Genomic DNA, 20,854 nt, shown 5'->3' with positions numbered 1-20,854 from the left:
TCACACTTACCATGAATGTCCAAGTTTGGGAGCCTTGGGGGCTGGTGAATTCAGTGGCTCAGCAATGTCATCACTAACATGGGTTTTTCTGTCTCTCCGCTCTGCCAGTTTCAGCGATGGTTTAGCTCCCACTGTGGTCCCAACATGACTGCACTATTTCCACACAACAAAATCCAAGGGAGAAGGAAGACTACTCCCAACATGTGTTTTTTAGGAAAGGGAAATCTTAACCAGCACCTTAGTTCGAGTTGTGTCACCAGCCCATGGACTGTCGTGACTGGCTCAGTGAAGCACGTGGCTGTGTGAAGAAGGGTGGGTTACCCAAGCAAAACTGAGATTGAGTCAGAGGAAAGAAGTAGACAGTGGCTCTTGGGTAGTAACCAGCATCCTCCTCCCACCATTAAAAGCACCCTTCTCCTTTGACACTCCCTTATCAACAGGCAAAATAGTAGTTAATTTTAAAACTAAGCAACAATACAAATCTATTTATTTATTTATTTATTTATTTTTTGAGACAGAGTCTCACTCTGTCGCCCAGGCTGGAGTGCAATGGTGCGATCTTGGCTCACTGCAACCTCTGCCTCCCGGGTTCAAGCGATTCTCCTGCCTCAGCCTCCTGAGTAGCTGAGATTATAGGCACCCACCACCACACCCAGCTAATTTTTGTATTTTAGTAGAGACAGAGTTTTGCCATGGCAACAACACAAATCTTACAAAGTTTCAGCCACAGCATACTTAGTTTTTGACAATTATATTTGATATATGTGTGTGTCAGTCAGAAAGGCTGGTTTATGATGCCATAATAGGCAACACCAAGTTTTCTGAAACATACAACTGTGGCAGTTTATTTTTTGTTCCCAAAACTTACAGCCAACGTTTCAGGGCCATCCAAGGTCTTACTCAGTCCCAGGCTTATGCAATCTTCCAGCAACCTGAGGCTTTGGGGTTCACAGCAGTAGGAGGAGCAAGCATGGAAAATCTCACACCAGGGGACAAGTTGCCTCCTTTCCAGGCTTTTGCTAGAGCCGGTCCCATGGCCCTGCAGGGAAGTCGGGTAAAGCAGTCCTCTTTGTGTCCAGAAGAGGGAGGGGAGCCAGAAATGTCTGTAAGTACTAGTAAATGCAACCACACCCACTGTCCAGGAAGCGTGCTAGGAAGGGGCTCCTGTTCCACAGGGGTCTGGGCATCAGCGAAGGAACCTTGACACTGCCAGGGCTAGCTGCGGAAGCAAAGGGCCTGTCCACTTAGTTTATTACAGCTCCCTCCTCTAGTGGGATCCCTGTCATTAGGTAGGAGCTTGGTTTCCAGTGGGGTAAATAGCTTGAGCTAATCAGAATTATTTGAAATCAAGCCATGAAGTGGAAAATATAAAACTTTGCAAAAATAACACACACACCCCTAGATGGGAGCTTGCTAAATTGGGAAATGGTCATGCTCTATTATCACCCAGGCCCCTCCCAAGCTGTGAGATTTTTTAACTACAATTTTAAATGCTTCCTAGCCTATAATGTGAACAACACTGGTGTCAGAGCAGGAAGGACCTTGTGCTAAACATCTCTCCCTCCATCCCTATATGACTGTAAACCCTGAAATGTGAGAGAGCACCTCAGGAACAGGTCCAAGTCAACAACTGTGGCTACGGGGACACAGAATCAACCACGGCCCACTCCTACCCCCACAGAGAAATTTTCTTCTGTCTCTGGAGCCTTCTTAAACTTCTCAGAGAAAGTCTGTGGGTAACATGGATTAAAGACATACTCTAACTCTAAATAAGATACTTGGCTTCAGTCTAAATGAGAAGATCCTTGTAGGAGTCTCTGTCCATTAAATCAATTATAAACAGAAAGGAAATTTGGAAATTCAGAAAGTTGTTGATTCAAAATTCAGCTGAACTGGAAAAATTGTAAATGTTTGTGCTTTGAAGTAAACAAATTATGGAGGCTATGAAATTCCTGCTGGTGGATTAGGGTTTTGTTTTGTTTTTGTTTTTCGTTTCGATCATTTGTGAGCCAAAGAGGAGTAGCAACACTTAAGCTTAATTTTATAAGCTTTTTCTTGGAGGACTTGCTAACGGCTTCAATAAAGTTTAAGGAATCTAGTGTAATGAAAAAGACTTTCCTAGCATTTAGCATGTCACTGAATAAACAAAAACAAAACAATCCAATCCTTCAAGATGATCTTCTACCTATTAAATATTCAGTTTCACTGTGAATTTTTTAAAGAGGAAATGGGTATTTAAATTTACAGTAAAAATATTTAAACAACATTTTTATCCTATTCTGTCTGCTTGTGTTATAACATTTATCAGAAGAAAAAAACAAAAAGCAAAATGGGTATTTTTGTTGCCTTTAATTATATTCCAGTGATATCAGTGTTGCCCTTAGTATCAACACTGCGACTCCTGTAACCTAAGTCAGAAGCAGGCTTATTAGTGGCAAAGCAGGGTGTGATGATGACTTGAACTGGGTCTGTTTCCAGACAGGGGACCACCCCAGAAGTTTCACTCAAGAACATACCATGCTCCTTGAAATACCTAAAGGGCATTTTCAACTGAGAAGCGAAAGTTTGGTTCACTTTTTGTTTTGATGCCTTTTACTGGAAAACGGTCACTGTTCCTGTTCCCATTAGGGGAGGACTGAGCATACTGTGAAACGTCCCCACCCAGCTGTATCCTTGGATTAGCGGCTCCAAAGAACAACATGCCTCTCTAAGTCATCCTGTAAGGTGACCCAGAAGTGTGACTTGTCACACCATCCCGCCTTCTTTATCCCCTGGGCCGCAAAGGGCAGCCTGGCCTGATGCACTAAGGATTCATGTTCACAGATGATCCGGGGCATGTTCTAAACATTAACTTTACTTCCAGCCAAGTCATGGCCTCTGTAGAACCTGCCAGAGCAGAAGCTTACCTGCCCCTGGGGTGGGCAGAGGGAGCAGGGGATGGGGACTGTTTTACACTTAAGATCTCTATGATTCTAGTGTTAATTTGGTGTGTGTAACCTTGTCAGGCAAAGGCATTTCTGTAACTCCTCCCCTCTGCATATAAAAGATTAAGACCCTGAGGTTTCAGGACCAGGTCGTGGCCTCTGAGAGCCCCAGAGCTGAGGAAACAGGAGTTACAATACTTGCCTTCTGTTACAACACATCAAGGCAGCAGCAGATTCATCTCAAAGGTAAAGCATGTTGAACTTGATGTGGATGGGGGAGCCTGATGGAGGTTCGTCTCACTCTTCGGCGGGAAGGGAAGTGGATGTGCCCCTTGTAAGCCTGTAAACCTGTCTTTCTCAGCGGCTGGGATTCAGCTTTCCCCCTGAACTCCCCTGCTTGCATCTGCTTGGGAATGACTCACAAATCCTAATGGGGTTTTTCTATACCTAATTTATATAATTCGATGATGCAATCTAAACAAGTTAAACTGTGAGAAAGCCGGAAATCGGTGCCACTGTCCACTTAACCAGCCTCTGAGAAAAATAGTACATATGGACTGTGAGATGCCAATACCCCAAAGGAACGAACACCTTCAAGGAATGTTCAAATAGAGATGCTCGACCACAGTGGGCTTCTCGGGAGACTAGCACTGAGGAGGCTGTACCTTAGCTTCGGCCTTTGTAATTCTGAAGCAGAGCTGCTTAAACTGCAGTATGCACAGGAGTCCTCTGGGGATGAAATGAAAATGCAGGGTTTGATTCCGATTTGGGCCTTGATAAATTCTGCACTTGTTCCAACTCCGTGGTGATGCCAGTGCTGCTGGTTCACAGGACAATTGGGTGGCAGGGCTCACTGGGGTCTCAGTGACAGTAAATAATCTTTGAGACTTTTCCATGCCTGAATCTTATCAAATCAGCACAGTCAAAATGCATTTTACCAAAAGCATTTTCTGTTCCATTTTTAAAGTTTTTATTTTTAAATTAACACACAGTAAAAAATGATTCTTTTGTGTGTACTCAGTTCTATGAATTTTTTTTTTTTTTTTTTTTTTTTGAGACGGAGTCTCGCTTTGTCACCCAGGCTGGAGTACAGTGGCCAGATCTCAGCTCACTGCAAGCTCCGCCTCCTGGGTTCATGCCATTCTCCTGCCTTAGCCTCCGGAGTAGCTGGGACTACAGGCGCCCGCCACCTCGCCCAGCTAGTTTTTTGTATTTTTTAGTAAGACGGGGTTTCACCATGTTAGCCAGGATGGTCTCGATCTCCTGACCTCGTGATCCACCCGTCTCGGCCTCCCAGAGTGCTGGGATTACAGGTGTGAGCCACCGCACCCGGCCTAGTTCTGTGAATTTTAACATACATACAACTTCGTGTAACCACCGCCATGAAGAATGCAGAACAATTCCATCAGGTTCCCCTCAGCTCCTTCATGCTTTGCCTCTGCAGTCATACCCTCCCTTGAACCTGGGAGGTGGATGCTGCAGTGAGCCAAGATCACGCCATCGCACTCCAACCTGGGCAACAAGAGGGAAACTTCTTCTCAAAAAAAAAAAAGAAAAGAAAAGAAAAAAAGAAAAGAAACTACTGCCAAACTGCTTTTCACAATAATACCTGTACCATCCTGCAGTCTACCAGCAATGTGTGAGAGTTCCAATTCCCTTTCTCCCCGGAACCAGAGGACTTCTCAGAGCTCTTTCTATCCTTGTTCCCACTTCTGGGTTGCCTTGAGTCTAAACGGGGGATACCAGAGTAAAAACAGAAAATCTAGCACTGTTCAATGGTAACTGGAATTCTGGGATTTTTCCCCTAATCTACCTGCTGCTGTTTACTTTTCAGAGTCCTCAAACAGCTGCACCACACATTCTGTCCAGGCTGCATTCTTTGGAGGGACAGATTAGGGTGTACTTCCTCCATCTTACTTGGAACTGGAACCCTTCTGTTCTATTTCAAGCCCCAATCATAAAGAAAAATGTGAAAGGTGGTTAAACATACTTTTGGATATGTGAAAAATAATCATGAAATACTTGCTCTCAGGTGTTGAATAGGCAAGAAGTACGTGAGCGGTGTGCGCAGTCAGCTGGTGTGCATTGAACCATCCTAGCCAAGAGTCACAAGCACACTCAGTGTAAGCCAAAAGCCTCTTTTAAAAAAGCAGCTCTCAGATTTCTCAATTTGAGTTTAATACTCTGGGTAACTGAGACTTGGGAAATCAAATTGCTGGCACAGCGTTAAAGCTCACAAGGGACAAATGTTCCTTTGTTCCCGTCAATTTGCCGAATGTGAGTTGGCTCCTGGGGCAGCACAGATGCCTCACAGGCGGTCAAGTGCGACACATTTGGTTTGACCGAATCAATGTCTTCACAGCCCTTCATGCGGTTGTTCTCTGTAAGCGTTAATTGTTGATTTTGTGAAGTAAAATTCCTAAGGGTTATAGAGGTTATGGTTCGTCCAAGTTGGTGCTGATTGACTGGACGCAGCAGCACGAATTCTCTCAAGCACAAGGTTGGATGGTGTTTTGGGCTGAGGGGATACAGAGGAATAGAGCTATTTACTTATCAAGAGCTTTCCAACTACGGATAGTCTCCTCATCACACTTCTACTAAGAGGAGCAGTTGTCTTCACTGTAGACACTAGGAAATCGAAACACAAATACTCACAGAAATACACGTGAAGAAATGGGCTAAACCCTAATGCCAAGATGCTAACAGAGTCTCCCGGTAGGTTAGAGCCAGGGAACTTGAACTTCTTTTTTTTTTCTTTGAGATGGAGTCTCTCTCTGTCACCCAGGCTGGAGTGCAGTGGCACGATCTTGACTCACTGCAAGCTCCGCCTCCTGGGTTTACGCCATTCTCCTGCCTCAGCCTCCCAAGTAGCTGGGACTACAGGTGCCCACCCACCACCACACCCGGCTAATTTTTTGTATTTTTAGTAGAGATGGGGTTTCACTATATTGGACAGGTTGATCTCGAACCTTCAGTGATCCACCCATCTTGGCTTCCCAAAGTGCTGGGATTACAGGCATGAGCCACCGTGCCCAGCCCAGGGAACTTGAACTTCTAGTCCAAAGACAGAAGAAGCTTTTCCCCTATGTTTACTGAGGAATAACTTATGTGTAGTGAAATTCACTCATTTAAAATATAGAGTTTGGTAAGTTTTAGCAATTGTATACTGCTATATAATCAACACTATAAACAAGATATAGGCCAGGCACGGAGGCTCACACCTGTAACCCCAGCACTTTGGGAGGTGGAGGCAGGTGGATCACCTGAGGTCAGGAGTTTGAGACCAGCCTGGCCAACATGGTGAAACCCTGTCTCTACTAAAAATACAAAAATTAGCCAGGGGTGGTGGCAGGCACCTGTAATCCCAGTTACTCGGGAGGCTGAAGCAGGAGAATTGCTTCAACCCAGGAGATGGAGGTTGCAGTGAGCTGAGATCGTGCCACTGCAATCCAACCTGGGTGACAGAGCGAAACTCTCTCTTAAAAAATAAATAAATAACTAATAAACAAGACACAGAACATTTCCATTATCCTAAAAAGAGCCCCCATGCTCCTTTGCCCTCAGTCCCCTCCCGCAACTCGACCTCAGGCAATCCCCAATCTGTTTCTGCAACTCTTTGTTCTGCAAGGTTCCCACTGCAGGTCTCTGCACAGACCACTTCCTGCACCCTGGGTGCTCCTGTCCACTCATCCTGCAACTCCCTCCCCCTAGAAGGAGCCCCAAAGCCTTGGTCAGGTCAGGGCACCCTCCTTGTGTGTCCCATTTCAGTGCCTATCATGTGCAGTGCCAGTGCCTCACTCCCTGTTATCTGAAGTCCCCTGAGGAAGGGACCTGTCTTATCCCAGTGTCAGCCCTTTAGAGTGAAGAAGGATGGGGTATTACATATTTGTTTGTTTGTCTGTTTGTTTGTGACAGGGTCTCACTTTGTCCCCCAGGCTAGAGTGCAGTGATACAAACATGGCTCACTACAGCCTTGACCTCTTGGGCTCAAGCAATCTTCCCACCTTAGCCTCCTGAATAGCTGGGACCACAGGCACATACCACTACGCCCAGCTAATTTTTTATTTTTTATTTTTGTAGAGACGGGATCTCTGTATGTTGCCCAGCATGGTCTCAAACTCCTGGGATCAAGTGATCCTCCAGCCTCAGCCTCCCAAAATGCTGGAATTACAGGCATGAGCCACTGCACCTGGCCTAAACATATTTAATCCCCTCTTTCTGCTTTATTTTTATCTTTTCCTAAAAGTGTATTTCTAAACTTATCATTAATTGTGTTTCCTTGAAGCTACAAAATTGGTGATAGTAGCCACTACAGTTCTGCCCATAGTAAGGACAATGACTAAAACAAGCTAAGACAAGGTAGTTTGTTTAAAAGTGAAATGCGGCCGCGCGCGGTGGCTCAAGCCTGTAATCCCAGCACTTTGGGAGGCCGAGACGGGCGGATCACGCGGTCAGGAGATCGAGACCATCCTGGCTAACACGGTGAAACCCCGTCTCTACTAAAAAATACAAAAAACTAGCCAGGTGAGTTGGCGGGTGCCTGTAGTCCCAGCTACTCGGGAGGCTGAGGCAGGAGAATAGCGTGGACCCGGGAGGCGGAGCTTGCAGTGAGCTGAGATCTGGCCACTGCACTCCAGCCCAGGCGACAGAGCAAGACTCCGTCTCAAAAAAAAAAAAAAAAAAAAGTGAAATGCATTTTTTCTTAGAGATTTTACTTATTTTCACCATTGTGTCAGCAGCATTTTCCAGCAAAACACACACACACACAGCTAGTTAGTTTGTAAAATACCGTTATGCAGACGGAGGTAGAGATGGATGTCACTCTTCAACCCAGAGGGAGCTCTGCTATTTCTTAGAAAAACATGTATCTCCCATTTTACACATGTGGGACACCTCCCAGTGAGTGGGCGTGGTGAGGCTTATCTCTGACATATGAGAAGTGAAAGAATATAGGACAAACGCTCTTACCCAATGCTCCTCTGGGCATGGCCGTACGTAGTACATGGTTCAACTTAAGAACTTCTACTGTCATCCAAGCTTTCCTAAATGGTGGCCAACAGATCAAGGATAGAGATAAATGAATCTGTCATATACCCAAGAAGCCACACACTCAATATTGTGTGTAAATAAAGATTCACAGTTATTCAGGGTTTTCAATGACATTTAATTAGCTCAGACTAATGATGTCCCTGTGCTCGACTAATGATTCCCTATGCCAGACAACAGTCAGAAAAATCAGTGGGCGAGGACCAAGCTCATCGGTTACATTTATTCAGAACTTTATAAATTGCAGAACACTTTCACATTTGGAGTCAAACTTGGCCTGCAGAGAAATTTTAAAGATGAGAAAACTGAGGCCAGGAGAACCCATGTGACAAATAGACGGCACATCAAGGCAGTGGAAGCACAGGTCTGGAGTGAACATCTGGCTTCAAACCCCTTTCTCCTTCTACCTTGCCCCACTGTCCCGGTCTGTCTTTCTGAGACCTGTGGCACAGACCTCTATGCTGAGTTCCAGACCCATGTGTCAGGCACCCCTCCTTGCTTCCCCCTGGGGGTCGGCACCCAGGAAACTCAAACTCCATCCATCCAGCACAGCCTGAGCCCACTCCCCATAGCCCTCCTCCTCCTACATTTCCCATCTGTGCACAGGCAGAGCCAGGGCAGTACCCACTGACAGCCCTTCTCCTTCATTTTCCACGCAGAGTTTCCTGTGAATCTGTCCACTCTTCATCATCCTTGCCCCTCCCACCCTGGTCACAGCATCTCTCTGGGCTCCTCCAGCAGCCCAGTCACTTCTCCCCCTGCATACGCTCTCACCTCTCCAGTCTCTGCCCCCAGAACATCTGGCAAAATGCCTGTCTGGACCCACCATTTCCCCACTGAAAGCCCTTCCTGGGATAAGGTCCAAATTCTCTCCGGGGCATGCCAGGCCAGCTTCTCCAGGCTCCCATCTCCCCACACTCTTCTGCAGGGGTTCCCACCAGCAGACAGGAGCTTCTGCAGTCCCTGCTTTTGAGCTTTCTACTGTATCCACTCAGCTGGTCTGAAAGTCGAGCAGTTTCTGCATGTAAAAACGTGAGCATTTTGAGTGTCTGATATGTATAATTCCACACACAAGAGCCCACGTGTGTGCATGCGCACACAAACACATACACCTCAAAGCAGCTTGCCCTGGGGGTGTCAGGCACTGGAACCATTTTCTCTGATAAACCTCTTCAGTAAAGGGCCTGGAAACTTTCAGAAGTCTGAAGCCTGTCACTCCTCAAATGTCTCACCTAGAAGATGATGAAGGTCATGGCCATCTCATGTAGCTGTTGTGATAACGAAATGGACTTAGGTTCACAAAATTCCTGGTGTATGTTCCTGCTGCCGGAAGTTGAGAAATGATTCTTCTGTGAGGAGGAAGGAAGGGCAGAGGCTTTTGCCAGGTGCCAGCTTGTGGGAGGCTTGCACTCACATCTCACTGTGTCCTGACAACCAGCCAGCAGCAAGCACTGAGGCCACCATTGTCCTCCCACTTGCAGAGGTCCTGTGGCTGGCCAGGTATCCCTCACATCAACAGCAGGGTCAGGATGCCTATACCCTGCAGAGTCTCAGGGATCATGTTTTATGGGGGTTCAGCTTCTATTTTTTATGTCAATAGCTTTAGGAGTACACGTGGGTTTTTGTTACATGGCTAAATTGTATAGTGTTTAAGTCATGGTTTTTAGTGCACTTGTCACCCAAATAGTGTACATGGCACCCAATAAGTGACATTTTATCCCCAATCTCTCTCCCTTGAGTCTCCAATACCCATTATACCACTCTGTTTATAAACCCTTTATGAACACGTGGCTTAGCTGCGACTTATAAGTGAGAATACACAGTATTTGGTTTTCCATTCCAGAGTTACTTCATTAGGATAATGGCCTCCAGTTCCATCCGAGTTGCTGCAAAAGATATTATTTTGTTCTTTTTTATGGCTGAGTAGTAGTCCATCACACACACACACACACACACACACACACACATTTTCTTGATCCACTCATCAGTTAATGACTACTTAGTTTGACTCCGTATCTTTGCAATTGTGAATTGTGCTGTGATAAACAAACACATGCAGGTGTCTTTTTTATATAATTACTTCTTTTCCTTTAGGTAGGTACCCAGTAGTCAGAATTCCTGGATCGAATGGTAGATCTACTCTCAGTTCTTTGAGAAATCTCCATACTGTTTTCCAAAGAGGTTGTACTCATTTACTTTCCTACCAACAGCATATAAGTGTTCTCTTTGCTCTGCATCTGCACCAACACCTATCAGTTTTTTTATTTTAAACAGTCAAATTGGAGTAAGGTGGATTGGAGTAAGACGGTATCTCACTGTGGTTTTAATTTACATTTCCCTGATGATGAATGATGTTGAGCATTTCTTCATATGTGTTTTGGTTATTTGTATGGCTATTTTCTTTTTTAGGGGATGAACAATCAGTACACCCGTCGGGAGGTCTTCTGCCGGAACACCTGCCATGATCTCAAGCGTTTCTGGGAAAGGGAAATTGGTAAACAGACTTACTACCGAGAATCGGAAGAACATCGTCTGGGAAGAAGCGCACTGAGAAAGTATGTGGCTTGTTTGTCTACTTTTTAGAATTAATTCATTTTTAAAATACATCTTATAATTTACAACAGTTTCAGGTTCTAAATTATAAGCAAAATTAAGCAGAAGGTACAAAGAGTTCCCTGAGCCCCCACACAATTGTCCTACTATCAACCTCTGCACCAGTGGTACCTTTGTGACTGTCGATGAACTTTCACTGACTTTCAAGCCATTATTATCTTCTCTGTTTTGTAAGAGCAAAATTAATTTCCTCAGAAGAATGCCAGATGGGCATCTCAGAGGAGGTAATTATTTTAATTTTCCATGCTTACAGTCCTTTAATTCTTATCTTTATGAACTGGAAAACTCTATCCTCTCTGTCACCATGTCACCTTCTAGCACATGAGGGTTACACTAAATGGGGTGGGGGCGGGGGGCAAACACTGTGTCTGTAAAAAGCAATCAAGCAAAGAAAGCAGTGCCCGGTTCTCAGTGCCAATTTGGGTGAAAACACAAGATGCCCTGTGTGGTTCCTGGAGGGGAAGGCGGGGTCTCTCCTTATGTGCATCCCTGTTCTGGCCCAGTGAGTCTGCCGAGCAGTGGAGTGCAGTGACTTGACTCCCGTGGGAAAGGACGGTCACTGTGCTGTGGAAGCAGTGCAGGCTCGCTACCCTCACACACACACTGCAGAAAGCCATCATGGGCTGCAGGGAGGGACCGCCCTTTTGAGCTCTGTCCCCTCAAAGGGACAGCTCAGCCAGCTGTCTGAGGAGGCCATGGCTTATGTGTGGTAAGGGAGTATGAGACTTTGTGTGCTGTCCAGACAGCAGGGCCCATGACTGCATGGCCACTGGACTGACGACGTGCCTTAATTCACAGGCGGTAAACTCACTGCTGCCTTCCCAAAGCCCCTCCTGAACCCTAGAGGGGAACCCAGCCTCCCACTTACAGAGAGCTGTAAGTCAGTATTCCCGACTACCATCCCACCTGCTGAAGTACAGTAGTAGGGCACAGAAAGCTGACTTGGGTGGCCAGTCATTTCTGCAGTTCCTGCCATCTTCGTCCCCCAGGCTAGGCCGCTCAGAGTCCTGTACCATGTGTGCGTGAGGCAAAAGGCCTCAGGTGAAGTGAAATTGGCCTGAGGAAGATGCAGAAACCAAAGGCTCCAAGAGACACACAAGCCAAGGGGTGAACAAAATAGCCTCTGAAGCAAATTGTGCAGGTTGTTAAAATACTAAAAATATATACATGCGGCCTGGCGTGGTCGCTCACGCCTGTAGTCCCAGCACTTCGGGAGGCTGAGGCAGGCGGATCACCTGAGGTCGAGAGTTTGAGATCAGCCCAACCAACAGGGAGAAACCCTGTCTCTACTAAACATACAAAATTAGCTGGGTGTGGTGGCCACGCCTGTAATCCCAGCTACTCAGGAAGCTGAGGCAGGAGAATCACTTGAACCTGGGAGGCGGAGGTTGTGGTGAACCGAGATCTTGCCTTTGCACTCCAGCCTGGGTGACAAGAGCAAAACTCTGTCTCAAAAAAAAAAAAATATATATATATATATATATATATACACACACACACACACACATGCAGTATCTATGCATATAACAAAAGAATGCAAGGATGTAAACTTTTTGGTCGATAGGGTGGCAGAAGACTTTAACTTATTTGTTCTCCTTGCCCTCTTCTGATTTGAATCTGGGTAGCCAGGCTCCAGAGGCGCTGCTCTAATTAACACTCTATGTTGTCCCTTCACAAAATGGAAAATAAAGTCCCCATCATTGGGCTGTTAGGAGGCTTGACTATCGAAATGTACCGACAACACCCAGCCTGGTACCAAACCCAAGGTCAGGGCTCAGGAATGTTAGTTCCTCTCCCTCTTCTGCACTCCCATTTAACAATCCAGGCTCTAATATGGCAGCAGCAATACCCCAAAGGAAGATATCCCTTGGAGGAGAAAAACAAGACGAAAACAAAATTGCAAGAGTGAGCAAGGGTGGGAACAAGCTCAGAATTGTGGTGAACAGCAGAGACTTTGCAGCCAGCTGCCTGGGCTCATCCTTCTGGGTCCCTGGGGTGAGCAACCAAATCTCCCTAGGTCTCACTGTCCTCATCACTATTTTAATCATGGAGAAAGAGACACTAAGAGAAGGAAGAGGGATGCTGGTGAGTTACTGCCCTTTGAGTGTGGGCAGAGGGAGCGCAAACTTGATCGTCTTCTTTCATTAGCAGATGGAGCACCTGGGCTACCGATGCACACAGGGGTGTGCACAAACCTCCCTCGTTTTGGAACTGGTCAGGGAGGCGACACAGATGCTGCCATCTTCCACCTGCCCACTACAGGGTCTGAGCGTTTTTTTCTGCAGTCTTCTGGGGCCCCAGCTTCAGAGCTGGTTCACTTGGCCCTTGGGCACCAGCAGCTTGTTGAGCTGCTGTGCAGATGTGTTGGCATGCTGGAGTTGGCAGCCCACACTCTGAGGTCCAGCCCTCCAGGTAATGAAGATGGCACCCCCCAACCTCCTCTTTTAGGGAAGCGAGTTGAGCAAAGGTGGGAGAATGGACAAGAGCATTCTAGGTAGAAGAAATGCCATGTGCAAACACCCTGAGGCAAGGGAACAACTTGCCCTATTTGTGGAATGGAGAAAGCGCCATTTTTTATATTGCTTGTGTATTCTCCAAAGTCGTACTGCAGTGCTGAATATATAATAGGTGCTCAAGAAAAGCATGCTTGACTGGATCCAAGAAAACCGTGGAATTGGCTCTTAGATGGGTCTTTGCTGCCTACTTACTTTGGTCCAGGACTCATTCCCATTCCTGTCTTTCCTGCCAGGCTGATCTGCTTTGACCCCCATCACCATTAATTCTCCTCCCTCAGCTGACCCTTCTTCCCATTCTAGTCCTTGAATCACCTTGTCCTTCAGCTTCTCGCTAGGTTCTGTCGACAGGAGATGAGAGGACTGGAGGCTAAGTCTGCCTGTTTCTTCCCCACACCCTTCCTGCTCTGGGTCCTGTTTTCTAGCAGTGACTTCATGTCTCCTGGACTACAGCTCCTGCTGCAGGGCCCCTCCCCCATGGCTCCAGGCTCCAAACACAAGTGAAAAGCAACGGGTAGAAAGAAGCTATTGACATTTGGCAACACCTAACGAAAGTAAATTGGATCTAATGATCATTAATATCTGCTAACATCAAAAAAAAGAGAGATACAACCAGACAGATTTGATGGCCGTCCATCATATCACCGGTGATGTAGTTTGTCAAAAATAAAATAAAATAAAATAATCAAACTTCTAGTGCTAGCCACTAATTAACAGAATGTACAGGAGACAGAGGAATGGGTTAGAGTCACACAGGAATACAGTCAGCAAAATTCAAACTGCCTACTCTCCAGAACAAACAATCTGGTTTCAAAAAAAAAAAAAGCCTGCAAGGGAAGGGGCAAGATGAGGGAGAATTTCCAGATTAAAGAAGACCTAAAGGATATAGCAACAAATAGGAATGTGTGCGCTTTATTCGGGTCCTGATTCAACCAACCTAACGTTCAACATTAAAAGACATTCGAAGTTGTGAACCAATGAAATATTTATTTCATGATATCGAGTACCTTCTGTTAATGTTTTAAGCGTGATAATGGCAAGGTAGTTTCTTTTTAAAAGAGTTACTAACTTTAAGGACAAAATAGCTAAATACAGTTATTTTGTTTATTATGCAGGAGAAGGGAGATGTGGGAAAGGAGATCAGCCTTAAGCTGGGGAAGCTGGGGAGTAGCTATAGGGGAGTTCTTTATTACTAGTTGCTCTACTTTTTTATATGCTTGAAATCTTCTACTATAAAGGTTTTCTAAACAATGTTATTTTGAAAAAAAAAAGAGTGCAATTTCCCTTTCCCTTCTTGCTCACCACCTCTTCACAATCCAAGTAGTTCCATTAATTTTTTTGTATGTATTTTGAGGCTATTTTATTAGGTGCATGCATGTTCAGAAGTGTAATATCTTCATGGTGAGGTGAGCCTTTTTATTATTAGGCAGTGACTTTATCCCTGATGATTTTTTCTTTGAAGATCTTTTTTTTTTTTTTTTGAGACGGAGTCTCGCTCTGTCGCCCAGGCTGGAGTGCAGTGGCCGGATCTCAGCTCACTGCAAGCTCCGCCTCCCGGGTTCACGCCATTCTCCTGCCTCAGCCTCCCGAGTAGCTGGGACCACAGGCGCCCGCCACCACGCCCGGCTAATTTTTTTTTTGTATTTTTTTAAGTAGAGACGGGGTTTCACCGTGTTAGCCAGGATGGTCTTGATCTCCTGACCTCGTGATCCGCCCGTCTCGGCCTCCCAAAGTGCTGGGATTACAGGCTTGAGCCACCGCGCCCGGCTGAAGATCTTTTTATCAACAGACTTTATAACTGTATTAACAGACTTTATATTAAGTCTGTCAACATAGCCAAACCAATCTTGTTTTTATTAGCATCTGCCTTATATATCTTTTTTCTGTGTTCTTATTTTCAACCTATCTCTGTCCTTATAATTTAGATGTGTCTTTTTTAAACAGCAGCTAGTTGTCTGAGCACAGTGGCTCATGCCTGTAATCCCAGCACTCTGGGAAACCAAGGCAGGTAGAACACTTGAGTTTGAGTCCAGCCTGGGCAATATGGCAAAACTCTGTCCCTATAAAAAATACAAAAATTGGCCAGGCATGCTGCCACGAGCCTGTAGTCCCAGCTACTGGGGGGGAAGGAGGAGTGGGGCTGAAATAGGAGGATCACTTGAGCCTTGGGAGGTCAAGGCTGCAGTGAGCCGTGACGGTGCCACTGCACTCCAGCCTGAGCAACAGAGACCCCGCTTTCTCAAAAAAAAAAAAAAAGGACATAGTTGGATTGGATGTTTTTCTAATCTGACATATTTTAGTATAAATTGGTGAGTTTAGTCCTTTTTCATTTATTGTAACTGGCTTGTTTCTACCATCTTAGTTACTTAGAGTGCTTTACGGTTTCCCTTTTTCTGTATTCCTTTCTATTTTTTTTCTTACTGTTTGAATTGATATCCATACCTCCTTAATAGATAAGAACTATTTTACTAGTTTCTTCTCTCATCTTCATCATTGTCTTCTTTTCAGTTTCTCTGGGTTTACTCTTTTGCAGAGATGTTCTCAGTTTTGATCAAGTCTAATTTATGAGAAAAATTTCTTTTATAGATTTTGCTTTTGTTGTCTCTAAGGAGACTTTGCCTATCCCAAGGTCACAAAGATTGTCTTCTGTTTTATTTCTAGAAGTCTCATGAATTTAAGTTTTGCATTTAGATTAATAATATATTTTGACTTAATTTTAATATAATATGAGGTACAGACTGCAGTTCACTTTTTTTGCATATCCAGTGGTTCCAGCACCATTTGTTGAAAAGACCATCCTTTCTCCACTACATTGTCTTTGCACGTTTGTTGAAAATTAATGACTCATCTATGTGTAGGAATGTTTTTGGACCTCTTCTGTCCCATTGATCTATTTGTCCATTGGCACCAATGTCACACTGTTTTGATTACTTAGGTTTGCAATAATTCTTGAAGTCGGGTGGTGTAAGTCTTACAACTTTTTCTTCTTTTTCAAAGTTGTTTTAGTTATCCTAGGTTCTCTGCATTTTCATATGAATTTTGGAATCAACTTGTCAATTTCTGTTATGTAAAACAGCCTGCTGGTTTGATTGGGATGGAATTGACTCTTTACGTCAATTTAGGGAGAAATGACGTCCTAACAATATTTAGAGTATCTGATATATGAACACAATATATATGTCCCTTTATTTAGGTCTGTTTTAATATCTCTCAGCAATGGTTTGCAGTTTTCAGCACATGAGTCATACATATCTTTTGTCAGATTTACCTCTATTTTGTATTTTTGATATTATTATAATTGACTTTTTAAAATTTCAATTTATGGTTGTTTCTTTGATTTATGGGTTATTTAGAATTTGTTATTTAGTTTCATAATATTTAGGGGACTTTCCAGATATCTTTCTGTTATTAAGGCTGATTTAATTGTTGCAGACGGGGAACATATTGAATCCTTTTAAATTTATTGAGACTTGTTTTATAGCCCAGAATATTTTCTATCTTCGCAAATATTCCATGTATGTTTGAAAGGAATGTGTGTTCTGCTGTTGTTAGGGAGAATATTCTATAAATATTCTATAAATATCAAGTTGGTTGATAGTGTTGTTCAAGTGTTTTATATCCTTGTCAATTTCTTGTATACTTGTTTTACTGATTATTGAAAGATGGGTATTGAAATCTCTGCTCTAATTACAGATTTGTCTACTTCTCCTTGCAGTTCCATCACATTTTGCTTCACGTATTTTGAAATTCTGTTATTAGGTACATAAATGTTTCAGACTGTTATATCATCTTGATGAATTGACCCCCTTATTACAAAATGACCCTCTTTCTCTGTGGTAATATTTTTTGCTATGAAAACTACTTTGATATTAATATGACCACACCAGCCTTCTTTAATTAGGTTTAGCATGGACTATCTCTTCATCCTTTTACTTTTAACCTATTTTGTCTTCATATTTAAAGTGGATTTCTTATAAGCAGCATATATTTGGATATTGTCTTTTAAAAATCCAATTTGACAGTCTTTGCATTTTTATTGCATTGTTTACACCATTAACATTAATTGGTATGATTTGTTTTAAATCTACCATCGTGCTATGTGTCCTCTATTTCTCTCAGCTGTTGTTTATTCCCTTTTTCTCTTTTTCTGCCTTGTTTTGGATCAAGTGAGTACTTTTTATGATTCCATGTTATCTCTTCTGTTGGCTTTTTAACTATTGCTCTTTGTGTTTAGTGGTTGCTTTAGGATATATAGTACACATCCTTAACTTATCACAGCCCGCCTTCAGGTGATATTTTATCACTTTTTGTGTAGCATAAGAACCTTACAATGGTATATTCTCATTTCTCCCCTCTTGGTCTTTATGCTATTGTACAAAGTACAACTTTACTTCTATATATGCTATAACCCCACAGTATATCATTAACAGTTTCACTGTCAACGGTGGGCTTTTTTTTTTTTTTTTTTTTTTTTTTGAGACAGAGTCTCACTCTGTCACCCAAGCTGGAGTGCAGTGTCGCGATCTCGGCTCACTGCAACCTCCGCCTCCCAGGTTCAAGCGATTCTCCTGCCTCAGCCTGCCGAGTAGCTGGAACTGCAGGCACCCGCGACCATGACCAGGGAATTTTTGTGCTTTTAGTAGATACGGGGTTTCACCATATTGGCCAGGCTGGTCTCGAACTCCTGACCTTGTGATCTGTCCGCCTTGGCCTCCCAAAGTGCTGGGATTACAGGAATGAGCCACTGTGCCTGACCACAGTGGGCTATTTTTAAAGAGATTTAAGTAGTTTTAAAAAATATTAATATATAACCATATCGTTGCTTTTCAGATGCTCTTCATTCCATGTGTACATCCAGATTTCCATATTGTGTCACTTTCCTTCTGTTTGAAGGAACTCCTTTAACATGTCACATAGTGACAGTCTGCTGGTGATTTCTTTCAGTTTGCATATGTCTAAAAATATATTTATTTCACCTCTGCCGTTGAAAGATAGGTTTGCTGTGTAAAGAAGTCTAGACTGACAGGTTTACGCTCCCTGACTTTAAATATATTTTCAAAGGAAAATTCAGAGAAGTAAGATTAAGTACTTTTAACAAAAATGAGAACCTGTTTACTCACACATATAAATAAATAAATATGAATAAATTATAAATATATATATATATTTAAACTTGCATGTCCTCTGCATGACTTTTAAAACCTGAACACATACACGTAATTTCAGCGGCTGGCAGGAGAGGAAGAAAGCTCTCCTGAACCAACCGCCGTGGAGATGAGTGCTCCATCTGTGTGTGTTTGGCTTCTATTTTCAGGCTCAGAGAAGAATGGAAGCAGAAGCTGGAAACTAAGCTGAGGCTGCGGAACAATCCAGAGGACACTGAAAAGCGGACAAATGTTGGCTGAGAGCTTCCTGCTTCATTGACACAAGAAGATGCAAAACACTGAGGTCACTTTGCTAGGAGAAGTCAATGCAAATCCCTGAGTCCCTTTGCTATACCTGTCAGCCCTCACACTATTGTTTCCCCACCTGGGAGAGGATTTACCTGTAAATGCTTTCCCAGCGCTTGATGGCAGTTATTGGTCAAGTCAGTCCTCTGTGCATGGGCGCCAGGTTATTATCCCAAATGTCTCTAAAGATAGCTTATTTAATATCGAAGCTCCATGCAGCACTCCTTGCTTCTATATAATTATCTTCTAATTTTGAAATCCAAATATTTTAAACTCTAAACACACCAAGAGGAATCCTCAACCTTCATGGTCAAACTTTAAACATTGCACAGTGGTAATGCCCCACCATTTCACCTAGGAAACACAGCTTTATGGAATTCTTGTTTTCTTTTTATAAGAAGAGAAATGCACCTATCTGCAGAAATTTTAAAAAATTATCAATAGTCAAAGTATAGTTTGAAAATAAATTAATCTAATATTCTTTTTTCTTCATATAAATTTAATTGCCTTTTTCAAAAATATGTTTACCAAGAATAATATCAGAATAATTTTAATAAAGCTTGGTTGTCCTGTCATTACTATGCACATGCCTTCATTTTATTGCTTTATTTTAATCTCTGCATGTTTGCACGGGTTGGCTCTCTGTCAGCCCAGCCGAAGTATATCTGGCCACTCCGCAGAGTATTTACCACACAGATTCTGGATTTTGAAATGGTACAGTCCCTCCCTTGCCATCTCTCAAGTTCAGAAGCACCAGGGTTTGATGCTTGCGAGAGTGCAAACTGTAGCCGGGCCTCAGGCAATTATTTTAACCAAAGGAAGGGAGAAGAGATGCAATGATATAAAGTCCTGGGCACTTGCTGGCTATAAGCAGCACCTGCAAGGCCTTATATACTATACACAGACGAAATGTTTATGGCAGATGCACCTGACAGCAATAACAAGATAACGAGTTAAGCAAATACACTGAGAATGATATTATGGTCTACGAAGAATGTGTGTTCGGAGTCCCAAGCTAAGAACTCTGGGAGTGGCTAACCTGGAGTTTCATACCTTAACTGTGAAGGACACCTGAACCCCCAGCCATCTTTTGGAACATAGGTTGTACAGGGGATCAAAGCCTTCTGTTTTGGGTTAGATGGTGGTTGCTAGGTGAAGGGTCCTAAGTGAAAATGCTATATAAACTGCATGTTTTTTACAAACAGTGGTGGTTCTCTTGTCCAGCCCACTGCCACTGGACCATCCCTGTATGTAAGTTCCCCCAATAAACCCTATGTCTCATTCACTGTCTCTGAGTGTCTTCTTTGTCTTCTCAGACATGGTGCCATTTCGCTGGAGTCAATAGGAGCCTGGCTTGCCATAACATTACTAGGCGATGCAGAGAGTCAGGCTGGCCAATTCTGCCAGTGGTGAGTGTGGTGTTGCAGTCTTCTAAATGCCCTAATAGAGCATTAAGTATTTCCATCCACATCCCTGGGGAACCCATTAGGCTTCATCAGGCCAATGGGAATTTCCAGGAAGAAAGCAGGACTGGGGCAGTATTTCCCCAGCGTCCACACTTAATATGATCCAAGGAACAGGGCTCAGAGCCCTCTCTCCCTCTATGGTCTCTTATTCAATCTTGGATTCAATTCAACTAATAAATTACAAATTAGAGCTGGGGAAATTTGAGAATGTTTAGATGAAGAAGGAATTTTTGTTGGGTGTAGGAGGAATGTAGGAATTCAATAGAGGTCGAAGTAAAGTCATAGCTTACAGGGCTGAGAGGCTCTCAGAAGCAAAGGCCTGCCTTTACAAACTGCAAATGCTATTGCTGGGATTGAAATGCAGTAGAGTGAGGCAGGAAATATAGGTGAAGATTCATTGTGCATTTACTCATTCACCATATGCCAGGCACTAGACAACCAGAATCCAGCAGAAAAAAACAGACGTGCTAACTCTGGAAGCTACAGTCTAGGGAAGAAGCCACTGGGAGTCACAGCAGGCCATGGTGCTCATGCCCTGTGGGAACACTCTCTGGCCTCAGGAAGATCATATACACATGATCCAGGAACAGTGAGAATTCAGAGCTGGCAGGTCCTGGGTACTTTGAGGAAATACATTCAGGAAAGGTAGAGTGGGAGTGTGGAGAAGGCACAGCACACAGGGCCCTGTTGGCTGATGGATTCGAGCTTTGCCTAAGGGCACAGGGAGCACCTGAAGGGTATTAACAAGGAGCATGCTGGAGCATTGCCCAGCTACAGGAGGTGAGAGGACGGAGGTGGGAGGCCAGTCACAAGCTCCTGCAGATGGCTCTGGAGAGGCCTTG

The 20,854-nt window shown here is 43.8% G+C and overlaps 1 protein-coding gene across 1 annotated transcript; it reads left to right on the top strand.

Annotated features, from left to right (window-relative positions):
• Nucleotides 1–1,023: 1,023 nt before the first annotated feature.
• FAM240A (family with sequence similarity 240 member A) lies at nt 1,024–19,827 on the top strand. Its single transcript, XM_009200958.4, has 3 exons — nt 1,024–1,105; nt 10,380–10,525; nt 18,411–19,827. Exons 1-3 carry the CDS (start codon nt 1,034–1,036, stop codon nt 18,499–18,501), a joined length of 309 nt encoding a protein of 102 aa, XP_009199222.2. The 5' UTR covers nt 1,024–1,033; the 3' UTR covers nt 18,502–19,827.
• Nucleotides 19,828–20,854: the final 1,027 nt, after the last annotated feature.

Source organism: Papio anubis, chromosome 2 (genome assembly GCF_008728515.1).
Source record: "Papio anubis isolate 15944 chromosome 2, Panubis1.0, whole genome shotgun sequence".
NCBI lineage: Eukaryota > Metazoa > Chordata > Mammalia > Primates > Cercopithecidae > Papio > Papio anubis.
The sequence above is the reverse complement of the archived record's forward strand: the minus strand, read 5'-3'. Positions and strand labels throughout refer to the sequence as shown.

What these genes read in the sequence shown, in the direction of transcription:
- FAM240A (XM_009200958.4), top strand. Translation starts at nt 1,034, where the DNA reads ATGGCCCTGCAGGGAAGTCGGGTAAAGCAGTCCTCTTTGTGTCCAGAA. An exon ending in GAGGGGAGCCAGAAATGTCT is followed by an intron (nt 1,106 to 10,379) that starts GTAAGTACTAGT and finishes TTTCTTTTTTAG; the next exon opens with GGGATGAACAATCAGTACAC. An exon ending in GGAAGAAGCGCACTGAGAAA is followed by an intron (nt 10,526 to 18,410) that starts GTATGTGGCTTG and finishes TTCTATTTTCAG; the next exon opens with GCTCAGAGAAGAATGGAAGC.